This window comes from Atractosteus spatula, chromosome 14, assembly GCF_055471065.1.
Source record: "Atractosteus spatula isolate fAtrSpa1 chromosome 14, fAtrSpa1.hap1, whole genome shotgun sequence".
NCBI lineage: Eukaryota > Metazoa > Chordata > Actinopteri > Semionotiformes > Lepisosteidae > Atractosteus > Atractosteus spatula.
In genome coordinates, this window is record NC_142719.1 from 38,104,159 (window position 1) to 38,117,544 (window position 13,386).

Consider the following 13,386-nt stretch of genomic DNA (forward strand, 5'->3'; position numbering starts at 1 on the left):
ATTACACACAATACGGAAGGGAAAGGAATCTGTTTACAAGGGTATGTTTACTTTTACATTCTGCTGACAATATATCCCACTTCTACCAAGATATAAATACACTCAAACCAGCTGTGGTGTATTTAATGTTTCCTTCTGGACAACCTAGTGTAACCGATAAGGAAAAAAGGAGAGTTTCATTCCCTTTTGCCTGATATTATCACACAGATCCCATAGATCAGTTCTCTCTTTTCCATGGACTGCCGTTAAAATCGAGCTGGCTGCAGTATACAGTTTGATCGAAAAATGCTCATAAATCACAGCTTTATCTGGCCCTGGCAGAGTGATGCTATCAGTGCAGAGTGTGTACTGTATGTGAAAATGTTCAAGTCCAGAAAGCTTTTCCTTTGTTTCAGAATCCAGACAGAGGATGTGTTAACCAGCAGCTGAATGTAATCTTTAATATAAATGCATGCAGTCATTTTATAATTACATTTACGCTGTAGGAGTTTATGGTAAGAAACCCAATGACAGTCCTTGTACTCTTTTTCAATTATTGTTGCTTGTGTATTCAATAGTAATTTTGACATTAATGCACTCTAAAGGAGTAATATGTCTTCTCTTGTTCCTGTCATAATTAGAGCTTTTCCTAATGTTTACTCCCTTTAAATATATATATAGTTAATTTTATATTATAAAAAATAATAACCTGTATCCTGCTACTCATTCTGTTATTAATAATAATAAAGATAACGTGTCACTAAATACTATACTGTACATATTATGATCATTAACCTTCATTACCATCATAGTGTGTTTAGCACAGGCTCATATTATACAATTCAAACCCTTTAGGTCGGAGGTATTGCAAATATATTTCACAGCAGTCATTATGAGGAAGCTTAACAAAGACGGAGTATTGGTGCTGTCTCATTACAGCCACAGCATCCAAATCTAGATGAATCTCTGTCAAGAATTTTAAATATGAACACCACTGACTTACTATACAAGTCTGTTTCAGGTCTAGTGTAATGGCATGGATCATTTGTTTGTAAAAACTGAAATTGCTAATAACGTGTCTCTCTCTCAAAGAAGTGAAGGCTATTATTTGAATCTGCAGTGTGTGCGAGTGCATTTGCTGCTGACAGCTGTGAAATGTCTTTGACACAGATGCCTCACCCTCATTACTGGCTCTTTATTCATCACAACTGGAGTTAAGAACAATAATCATTTTGCTTAATGACACCATTTTCGTTACTCTGAAGTGAAATGTGAAAAACAAACAGCTAAATAACTTTTTTAAATTATTTTTTAGATTACCATAGGTCAGAGGTAAAAATGACATTGACTTTCTAAGTGTGCTGTTATAACAAATGCCAGTTTGTATAGCAGTATCTTTTGTCTTTATTTGAAAGATATTTTTTAGAATGGATTTTTTAAACCCATCAAATGACAGCAGGTAAAGGTTTCAAAATGTTGTCTGTTTTTACATTATCTGTGTTGTTTGTTTTATGCTCATTATTAACTGTGCAAGCATATAATGAGAACCCAATTCACACATTCATTTCTGAAAGTAATATCTATAAAGTAAATATCGTAACTCTGCTGGTGAGTGTGTGAATACCTAAATGTGCTTGGTAAATAAAAAGACATTGTGTTTAGTTGTATTCTGTAGTGGCTGCGTATTGTATATCTCTGGTATAGTGATAAGATCTCTGAATTTTGATAAGGTCCTAGTCAGTTCTTGATACCTGACTGAAAAACCTGTTGTTGTCAGAATAACACTGATCCTTGCCTGTCCCATGGACTTGAAGAATTTCCCCATGGATGTGCAGACCTGTATCATGCAGCTGGAGAGCTGTGAGTATTTCATTATCCTTAAAGCAGGGGCGGGTTCTTTATTTCTTTATATGAGATGTATGTGCAGTTTATCTGAAAGACAGGATGATGTAGAGTGCAATGAAGTTAGAGAAGTTTCAAACAGATGCACCATTAGACTGAGATTTGCTTTAGGAAGCTTTGCTTTTTTTTTAGCTTTTGTCATCTTGTTTCAGGCCTTTGTTTTTATAAGATCTTCTAATCCCAATTCCTTGAAACTGTTTAGCCTGTTTTATTGTTAAAGCAGTGGCTCTGAGGGCAATTTCCTGAACATGAAAGATCTGTTAGAAGAAAGAAAAATCTTCCTTTAGACTCACAGTTTTTTACTTTTATATGAATCTGCTAGAAATATAATTATTGGAAAGAAAATAATCTCTTACTGTTAAACATGACTCCCTAGGTAGAAAGAAATGTAAGCTTCTATTCATGAGAGCTCACAAACACAGGTTTTCATTTTTAGACCGTCAAGAGATTCGCCACTAGCCTTTTCTTGAGGAAGAAAAAACAAGTCTGAAAATGATTTGAAAAGCCTAATTTTCGTTACCACATATTTCATTTTATTTTCAAATCTTTTTATGCAAACATTGTTTATTCATCTTCATTCTGTTTAAAGTATCAACATAAAATGATTTACTTCAATCTGGCTTAATAAAAGTAATAAGAATTCTTGGTCTTGTTTTGCATCTTTTGAAAATCAGGCTGATATTCTCAGTTGTTTTGTGCCTATAATGCAGTGAGTGAAAATTGCTTTCACATCTGAAATATGTAATTTGTACTCCGAGGCTGATATTGCTGGAAAGCTTTTAGCATTGTTAACATTATTTGCTTTCCTCTTTTATTAGCTTAATCGTATTCAAAAAATGAAAGGAATAAACTAACAATGTAAAGGCATGCAGTAGGACTGCAGTTGTTAGTATTTTAGGGGTCTGAGAGTTGATTTATTCCTCAAAACATTCTAGGCTGCCAGCTCTGTAGGAAAAGACAGAGTTTCAGACATTATAAATACAGAAACCAGAGCCAGCAAGACAGTGTACATGGATAGACATGGGGCATTACTTGTTTTGGTGTGCAGTGTTTTCTCATATTTTCTAACAGCTCTGCCCCTTATCTCAAAGAGAAGATGAGCATGTGTCTTTTAGGCTGTTGAACCTATAAATATGGCTTAATTTTCATTTATACATATATGCCTTCTTTACTATAATATGTTTGTAACTTTTATTGGTATTTTTATTTCTAAAATTATCAAACTATCTTATATCTAAGAAAATGACTTACACTTACTAAGTAACCAATATAAAAGGAAAAAATCATAATGACCTAATAGGGTAACAAAATATTCAAGAATTAAACTTGACCATGACAGTATGTTATGAATGAAGTTTTCATGTATTGTAGTTTGCAGCTCATTATGAAAACTTAATTATACCCTTTTTCATAATAATTCCTCCTATATACATATAAAACCTGAGATAAAGTAATTGCTAAATTCTCCTTATTCTCTGCATCATTTCAGCCATGCAACACATGAAGTAACCAGATAATGTGTCAATAAAATTGACATAATTCATTTTAAAAGTACATGCAGAGGTGAAGCAATATAAAAAATTAAAGACACTAATAAAAATATTCTCATATGCCATTTTTTGCATTTCCTACCCTGCAACAATCATGCTTACTTTTTAAAATATTTTAAAATTGCTCAATATCTATTTAAGATATTTGTAAAATAAAGTATTGTCAACAAAGCACTAAAACATTCCTATTATTTCTCATAATAAGACGTACAGACAATTTAACTACAGTACATTAAGAGAACACAGAAGTTCACATACTGTAAATGATATTTGTCTCCCCTGTCTGGTCCTTCTCTGTTTGAAAGACAGAGACAACATCGTACACTGAATGTGTTCTACATGTTCCACAGTAAAGCATGAATAAATATGTAGTTTAACAACTTGTTTGTATTCTTAATGTTCAGCTTTATTCATGTCAAAAGCTGGGAAGAAGAGTGAAGATTGTTTCACACAGCTGTTTTATACATTGTGTCTTTGTCTGTCTCCCTGTGCTAGTTGGATACACTATGAATGATCTAATCTTTGAATGGGATGAGAAAGGAGCTGTGCAGGTTGCAGACGGGCTGACTTTACCTCAGTTTATTTTGAAAGAAGAAAAAGACTTGCGAGATTGCACCAAGCACTACAACACAGGTTTGCTTCTTTGCTTTCGTTAAACATGCGTTATAGGAATGAGGCTTAACATAATGAATTAAAAATTTCAGTTACTGTTCTATCATGTGTAATGTGAGGGTGGTATGGTGACACAGTGGTTTGCATTTCTATTTCGCAGCACTTGGGCCCTTAGTTACATTTCAGACCTTGGTTGCTGTGTGTGTGGAGTTTGCATGCTCGCCCCGTGTCTGTGTGGGTTTCTTCTGGGTGCTCTGATTTATCCCGCAGTCCAGAGACATGCTGGTAAGGTAATTGGCTTCTGTGAAAACTGTCCCTGGTGTGAGTGTGTCCGTGTCTCTGATTGTGTCTGTCTGCCTTGTGGAGGACTGGTGTCCCATCCATGGTGTACCCTGCCATGCGCCCGCTGCTTGCTGGGATCAGCTTTGGCTCTCCCACGACCCGGAATAGGAAGAAGACATCAGAAAATAAATGGATGGATAAATAATGTGATACAGACAAATAAAACAGCTAGATTTTAAAATAACCTTTAATAACTAATTCTGTTGAACAACGATAACTCCAATCAGTAATAAATTAAGTTACACAGATTGTACAGATATATCTATTTAAAAAAAGAGAAAGTAAACACTACATGTTAATTTACCATCTTTTGTCACACAACCCCCCCCAACACTTTGAAATGTAACTTGCGAATCAATTCCTAAAGAGTAAAATCAACATGGAGTCTTAAAGAATTCAACACTCAAATGATTGCTACATTGTCACTAGATAGCTTGGGGGAGAAAGACACAGGCCATATTGTGTTCACCCATCATCTGATCAACTGAACTGAAAACCATCTGTTCATCCAACTACTGTACCAATCTGGAATTGTTACACTCCAAATAAAACTTAAAAGTGCTGAAGGCCAGTTTATTTTATATCTAAAATAGGCATGGAATGAAGACATTCAGGGAAAAAAAAACAGATTGCTTCTTTTTTTTCTTGGCAAAAAAGCTTTAGAAAAAATCCAGAGGCAAATCAAAGCCCAAAATATACAATTAAAGATTTTCCTCAGTGTGTTTGTCATTAATAACTGAAGGCTCAATTTTTTTTAATGAAAAAAGGTATTCTCATTCTATTGTGTTACCAATGAACATTACTTAGCAGGCATACATTTCTAATTCAGAACATCCTAGGGCCACTCTTGCTTCAGTTTACGTTTTTTTTTTTCATAAGAAATATGAAATGTGTAGTGCAATCATTTTGAAACAATATCACGTCCTTGAAAATTGGATTTCCCACAGAAATATTATTTCCAGCACATTGCATAAACAGCAAACATAAGAAATGACAGGAAGCATTGCAAATGCCTTCATATTCGTGTAATTCCAAAACTGTAAAAATGCAGTTAAATACCAATATGCAAAGGAGCCATTACAAGCAATGACCTTGACAAACAAAATACTTACTGTACTTTTACAGAAGTACGTTACCTGTAGTTGCAAATGACAGAACTTGTCATTACTTGTCTTGAAGGGAAACATCTTGCTCAGGAACACAAAGGTGAACCCTGAAGAATGAGCTGTGAGCTGCACAATTGGCTGCCCCAGCTTGTCGACATGTTATTTGATTTTTTCTAGCTGGTACTCAGCGGTACGAAGCCCCATTTAGTTGAATTGTGTTTTCCCTACACCATGGTCTGAAGCAGCCGCCATTCCATTAGCTCCTTCTCTGTGTAACATGCTCTGCTGAATCTCTACTGAGCACCAGAAGAGCATTAAAATGTCATTGTTGGCAATTTTATTAAGTTTAATTATTTGCGGTATGAAGTGAAAATTCCTTGGGTATGTTTCCTACAGCTGTGTAGCCACAAAATGGAGTCACCATTCCCTCTTGTACAGGAAATTGCTTTGTGTTTTCCCCCCCTTGGAGTAATTATATGATGTTGGAATATTAATTACTATGCTGGTGTATTGTGGCTGTGCTGTAGATTAGCACAGTAATTTGTTTTTCAGAGACAAATCTGATTATCTGGAAAACTAGTTTCTCTCTGCCACCCTTTTTTGCTGATAGTGAGCCGAATAAAGTAGTGACTTAAATGTGTCTTAAAAAAATAGAAGCTATATATATCAATACAGCATCAATTACAAAGTATGAAATGTTAAATTTATGAAGCGACAGATTTTTTTGTACCTTTATTTTACTTCACTGTGTATAAAATGTTGTTTGACAAACATTTGGCATAAAACGGCAGGAAACGGAGACTTAAGAAAAATAAGTGTAAACACATGCTGACATCTTTCTCTCAATCGTTTCGCACAAAAATGTGTACTTTTCTTTACATTATTCCTACACTGAGTATAAAATACTCTTATTGATCTTGTAACTAAATCTGTGGTACAAAGATATTAAAACATAATGAAAGAATTATTATAATTAAAATAATAATTCTTCCGAAGGTATGGAAAATAATCCTAGCATTGGCTTATATCTGTATAGAAAATAGCTGAATGTATTTAACCAACCAATGCTTAAATTTACACATTTCTTAAACAAAATTAGATATAACATCATCCTAGCTTTATGCGGTGTTTTACGTGTATCCTACGGACAAAAGGGAAAGTGAAGTATCTGACCTCATTACATATTTTGATGGAAACCATTGTTGAAAGCAAGTTTAAAAATGGGCTTTCAGTAAGACCTTTTTTAATCTCATTTCAGAAGGAGAACGGCTTGTTTAAAGATCTGTCTAGATGTGAGGATTGCTTCTCTTGCAAAAGGGTTAGGCTTGGAAAAGGTTTATGTTTTGTTATTTCACAGCAAGTAGAAAATTCTGGGAAACTGCCCAGCACGAAGCTGCCAAATGGAAAATGAATTGGAATAGGAATAGGAATTTACCTTTGATTTAGGGTATGAGTGTTTAGTGAGGAAACTACAGTAAAAGCTGAATTATAATAAAAAATATTTGGTGACAATAAATCAGCAGGACTCACTATATTTTACTTTTATTTTAATATGTTTTGAAACTGAACTTTTTTCAAGGAGAGTACAACTAAAAAAAAGTGTTATAATTTTGAGAAAAGTCCTTTCTTTTCACTTTTAAGTAAGAGGCCCTCAGTAGGTGACCAAGGATTTCCTTCGATAAGGTTCGTATTTAGATCCCGTTTCCATTCACAGTCCAAAGACATGCTGGTAGGTTAATGAGCTTCCGTAAAATTGGGCCTGGTGAGGGCGTGTGCATGTTTGTGTCTGTGTGTGCCCTCCAACGAACTGGCGTCCCATTCAGAACGTACGCTGCCTGGCGCCTGTTGTTTGCCGGAATAGGTGGTGACTCCCCTTCAGCACGGTATTGGGTGGATGGTAGAAAATGGGTGGATGGTGGTTCATGTTGCAATTACACTATATCTTTGTTTTTACAGGGAAGTTTACTTGCATTGAGGCGCGTTTCCATCTAGAGAGGCAAATGGGCTACTACCTGATTCAGATGTACATCCCCAGTCTCCTGATCGTCATCCTGTCCTGGGTATCCTTCTGGATTAATATGGATGCTGCTCCAGCTCGCGTCGGCCTTGGTATCACCACTGTCCTCACTATGACCACTCAGAGCTCCGGCTCCAGGGCTTCTCTGCCTAAGGTACTTGGCATAACATGTGTTACCATGTCAAAATGGAACCTGATTTGGTTTGATCAGAGTGGATAGGTTGGACTTGCCCAAATTAATACAAGAAGTGCAGGCTACCTCTAGCAGAATATAACAGATAAGTTGCAATGCGATAAACTTTGGTAGAAAATTCAGATACATGTCTCGGTAAGATGATTAGGAAATCCTCTAAGATAAGCCTTCTTTATTTCTTAAGCATCAAAGATCCAGTTCCAAGATTTTTAATGTAGATCTTCGTATCATTGTCAGTCTTCCTTTTGTGTGTTTCTTAGAAAATATTTTTAGATTCCTTTAATGTTAGTGTTGTTTTTTATCATACACATAATAGTAAAAGGTATTCAAATAACTGGTGAGCAATTTTTTTAATATTCTTTGGATCCCCATAGTCTGTCCACAACCGATGAGTGCATCATACCTGGATCAAACAGGATATTTTCTTCCTTATTGTCAATATTGGTGATCAGACTAGATTTGAAGACAGGAGTGACACTACCTATACTAGAGAGAGTGAATATAAGTATTGCGTTTCTGGGATTATGAGAGATCTGATGTTTCCCTCCATTTATTTCTGTCGGTGTTGAGTGATTCTTGTGCTCTGAAAATTGAGCAAGTGACCCATGGTACATCTGCAGTTGAGCTGTCACAATAATGATTATGCTCTACAGCTGAACTCGGATGCATGCACTGCTCTTTGTAGCAGAATGACTGTGCAGTGGGGTCTGAGAGAGAGCTAAACTCACATATGAAATATTTAGTGCTGTGACTTCAATGGACATATACCATTTTACAGATTACAATTCAAAAGTGGCCTGTCATGCTATAAAGATTTCAGCTGAAAGTTATTTGTGGGCTTACTTATCTGCTGACGAACGAACGTGATATGCAAAATTTATTTTTGCAAAATTTACATACAGTACCACAGCTGCAGTTAATGTTGCACAATTTACTGGCTTCAATCAGCATGTATTCTGTTTCCAAAATCCCATTTTACGTGCCATAGCAGCAGCTCAGATTTAGGGTTCGAATTAAAAGTTTGGAATTCATGAAAAAGCTATTCAGTCCAACCGTTCTTTCGTAGGTTGAGCATTATTTTGTGAGTTGTACTTTGTGTAATTCCATTTAGTATGTTCCAAGAGGCCATGGTACAGGCACTGAGGTCACTGACGTGGACAAAAGCACACAAAAAGGCACAGCTGAATCGCACATTATGTGTAGAACGTGAGAGGGATGAATTATGCTATCAAAGAAGATACCAGTTTGTCACATCCTGATCCACCCCACTCCAGAGGTCTCCTGTGATGGTTAATGTCAATGAACCAGTGTAGCAGGAGGCCTACATCGGGCCAGTGTTGGTTGCTTTTTAATAACTGTGTTCTGTGTTCTGTGTTTCTGGCCTAGGTGTCTTATGTGAAAGCCATCGACATCTGGATGGCAGTGTGCCTGCTTTTTGTGTTCTCTGCCCTGCTGGAATACGCTGCTGTGAATTTTATTGCACGGCAACACAAGGAGCTGCTGCGTTTCCGAAGGAGGAGAAGGCACCACAAGGTAACTGTCTTCACTCAGTCATCCTTCACACTCGGAGAGCTTAAACAGGCCTCCTTTCCGTGACGCTGTCTGCATCTGGTTTTCCGTCATTGTTGCTCTGATTGTTATTTGCCACAGATTAATGGGAAGTCTGAAGAAATGAGGAAGTACTGAGTGCAAATAGAGTGTCCTTGTAAGCCATATACTGTACATCTGTTTTGTTTTCTGAGATGTCCTCTTTTTGGGGGCCTCCACTATCCGATTGGGCAGATCTTCAGAAAAAGAACGGTTGCTCTGGATTCCACCTGGTCCTTTTGACACCCGCAGAAGCTGGCAGAACTGTGATTTCCAGCATGCAGTAATACTAGTGCTGCACCAGTGCAGACACTGTGCAGTTGTAATGCTTACTGGAGAGGAGAAACAGGCTGCAGATTTACAGTATTTGAGATGCCTGTGTGAGTTCCAACTATAAAACGGCATATGTTTTACGCAGGAAGGTATGCATTTTATTTAGAATTCTTAGAGATTCAAAGTAGGCTTCGTCATTCAATTAAAATACTGGTTTTCTATATATGATTTTGTAAGATAAAAGAAAAGCATTTTTCACACTAAAGAAGTGTGACCAGGCACATATCCAATCTTAAAGGGATGTCCTGCTCAGACAGCCGAGTAGAACTGAAAGTCCTGAACAGTGAAGACTATGAAGGTTCCCGATTAAGGCATTCAGAATCTTCAAAGGCATTAATAAAGGCCTCAACAGCAAAACATGAACAAGAGCACAGAACTGTGCATTTAAAATTGAAAACAGGAGGCGCTTTTTATACAAAGGATTGTGTGGGAGTTCTTGGAGCTGATACCCTGATTTCTTTCAGGATAGGGCTGGATGAGATCCTAAGATCAATTAGCTTCTAAGCACCCAAATAAAAGTGTTTTTCAGTGTTTTTAATTCCTTATCATTACATGAAAACTTGCCTTGTATAAATAAACAAAAACAACATTTTATAAAAAGGCAAGACATCAGACACAATTAGTTTAAGATTTTGTCATTTAGAGAAACACCTTAGCTAACAAAAAAAATGCAATGCAATCACTTATAGCTTATTTGAAGGAAAAAAATAATAATTTCGTGGTTTTCTTACTGCAGTACAAAGGAGGAACCAATCAAGTCAAAAAAGACATGTCAGACTTATTTACTTTGAAATATTAATACCTAAAGTGTTTTCTCTTCAGGGTGAAAAAATGTTGAAAGTTAAAAAACAGAAATTAAACTACTGTTGAGTGTTTTTAAAACTGCTGAATTAATTCAGGGGCTAATCATTTCTGTGTCTCCTGCACTGCAATTACCAGCAGCAGCAGGGTAATAAATCAATGCATCCAGCAAACCTCACGCACAATGAACCTGCATCTATTTCAGTGTCAATACTTTTTAAACAGTACAGCAAATAACATTTTGGAACAGAGGTACAAATCTGTCACAGCTCCGACAACACCCACTCGAAAGACAAATGTGTCCTGAATGATTTTTACACTTGAATTTGTTCAGCAACCCATCTCCTCATACATTGTCAAAGTCAACCCTGCTAATGGCTTTGATTTCAACAAGCAAAAAGAATCAAGCTCAATCTTGTGTGAGTTCAGTGAGGAGAAATAAACATAAAGAAACACTGGGACTTTGTAAGTTGAAAGAGGTTATAGATCACTGAAATAAAGACCCATAGTCGATGTTTGTTAATGCATGAACTGCTAAATTCCTCTCACATACTTGATTTATAACCTTAATCAGTTTGCTGCACTCACAGCACACACAACTCATTCTTTATTAATAATTTAAGTTTGTGTTAAAACACATTTACAGTCCTTTTTAATTTAATGGGGGACCATTTCTACATCATCATATTGTGTTTTATTTAAAAAAAAATAATATAACTAAATATTAAATGCTGAGGATCATTATCTTTCTTGCACAAGCTTTTTTTCCTCCCGTAAATCCTCTGACAGGAACCGAACATGTTTAATATCAGTGCACTTTTAAAAATGGACTTAGGCAAAATGAACATATTTTTCTATTATAATAGGACTGTGCAATGCTCCACATGAGGTACATAAAAGCAGAGATCATAGAATTGTTCTTGATAAGAATTTCGGTGCTCATTTCTGTTGTTTCCCAATTTAATTAAATGAATAAATAGGCCTGCAAGGTATGCAATTAAATATTTCACTTGCATACAACTAAACAGTTTATTAATTTGTGCTGGGAGAATGCACATTTATGATTTTACTTTGTGACTTGAGAAATGAGAATCCATATTTCAAAATTAATCTACTATTCTTCCCATCCAACAATTGTAATATTATTATGTTAATTTTTTTGCAGATGTATTTAATTTCTTATCATTACATACTTTTAGAAAACAGATTTTATCTCAGGACAGTTTCCTTAGCATTTAGGTATTATGGATTACTGTCAGTCCCTGTTTAGTATAATCAATATGAAATTATGATCCAAGATTATGTATAATATTGAAGGTATACATTTTTTCTTGAGATTGAGCAAAAATGTCACGATTTTCTCCCATCATGCAGATTAACATAGGAACATGGAAAAGCATAATTGATTCTTGGTGATGCATTTTAACATACTGGCAGCACAAAAAGTCTTGGATTGCATTTCCTTTATCAGTTTATTTGAACTCATTAAACACATTAAAACAGGAATCAAGCTCAACTTCAACACTGAACGCATACAGGGATTGTTGCAAATTTTCACCAGGGCAGACCCTGTTTCCGGTTTTCAGAAATATGATGACAACAAAGGGATTGAAAACATAGGTGCTCAAAAAATAAAATAATTGTTCTTCACCTACACAAACGTTTGGTTGCTTAAATAGCTATATTCCTGGAGATCAGAAATGGAATGGAGCTGCAAAACGCCTTCAAAGTGTTCCCTGACAGTGTGCCATTTTGGAGCAAAATAAGCAATCAGCATTATACAAAACTAATCAACATTAAAGCAGGGCCCCATAAAGCATTATTATAGTGTTGAGTCAGCTGACTGAAAATAAAAGCGAAAACGTCCTAAACTGTGTATCTTAACGAACAAGTTTCAATTATCCAGCCAGTGACTAATTTTTCTTTACACTGTTTTCAAATATAATGTTAGTTAATTCCCAAGATATGGCTAAACATGTGGATATCAGATGTTTTATTAATTTTATTTTATTACAAAGTTAAATTTAACGTTTGTGTCTTCTTTAAAAATGGTTTAGCCTAAATTGCAATACATTGCTTTATAAAGAAATCTGGCATTGCATAGCTCCAAGGTTTGTGTATACATAAAAATCATACAAATAAATGGTATGACATATTATTATGGTATTGAATGGTCCTAATGTTCCTTTTCTCAGAGAGGCTGTCACAGGGGTTATGACTCTTAAACACTGATACACATCAAAATCAAAGTCCACACCATTATTTGCAGGTCAGTTCCTTGACTTTGTTGACCCAGAATATGAATTTACATGTATACATTGCTTACATCAAATAGCTTCTATTCAGTTTTCCAAATTTGCCTTCATTTCAAAAGATTAGTGGGACTGACAACAAAAGGGCTGGCGTTTTCTGAGCTCTGTATCGCTATTTTGTGAGCATTCGAAAGTCACACGTTCCTTTTTTATGGTGATTAAAATAGTAAAAAGCTTGGAATGAATCCTAAGTCCAATTTTGGAAATCCCAAATCCTCCAGTGTTGCTTGTTACAGGTGAAGGCAGATTAGTCTTCTGTTCCTGGGGGACTCCAGGAGAATCCATGAACACTGACAACATTGGTTCAAACAAATGGAATCTTTGAAACACAAGCTTAGTTATTGCTGTTAATACAGACTCCTGGTCCCTTTTGATTTTAATTAGGCTTTTACAAGGTATTGTATCATATGTTTTAATAATAATTGATGCATCTTCCTTATTGAGCAGTGATACGTTGTGTTTCTTTATGCAATAGCAATTAAGGAAAACAAAATATACTTTATTACCAGAAAATATTTAAATAGACATTAGAATTGAGCAGTCTACATTTTTGTTCTTATTTGCTTAGGGCCTTGTACCAAAACATGAATGTGTTCATAAGAAAAATGGTTTCAATTTGGACTGCCAAATAGGGGTATTACCCAGATCCACT

At 35.6% G+C, this 13,386-nt stretch overlaps 1 protein-coding gene across 1 annotated transcript in view; it reads left to right on the forward strand.

Annotated features, from left to right (window-relative positions):
- The window catches only part of glra1 (glycine receptor, alpha 1), a 54,182-nt gene that overhangs the window by 35,188 nt on the left and 5,608 nt on the right, over positions 1 to 13,386 (forward strand). Inside the window, exons 7-10 of the mRNA XM_088933087.1 lie at positions 1,757 to 1,839; positions 3,927 to 4,064; positions 7,448 to 7,662; positions 9,088 to 9,234. Coding sequence (XP_088789213.1) covers positions 1,757 to 1,839; positions 3,927 to 4,064; positions 7,448 to 7,662; positions 9,088 to 9,234 — 583 coding nt within the window. The remainder of the gene's footprint in view (positions 1 to 1,756; positions 1,840 to 3,926; positions 4,065 to 7,447; positions 7,663 to 9,087; positions 9,235 to 13,386) is intronic.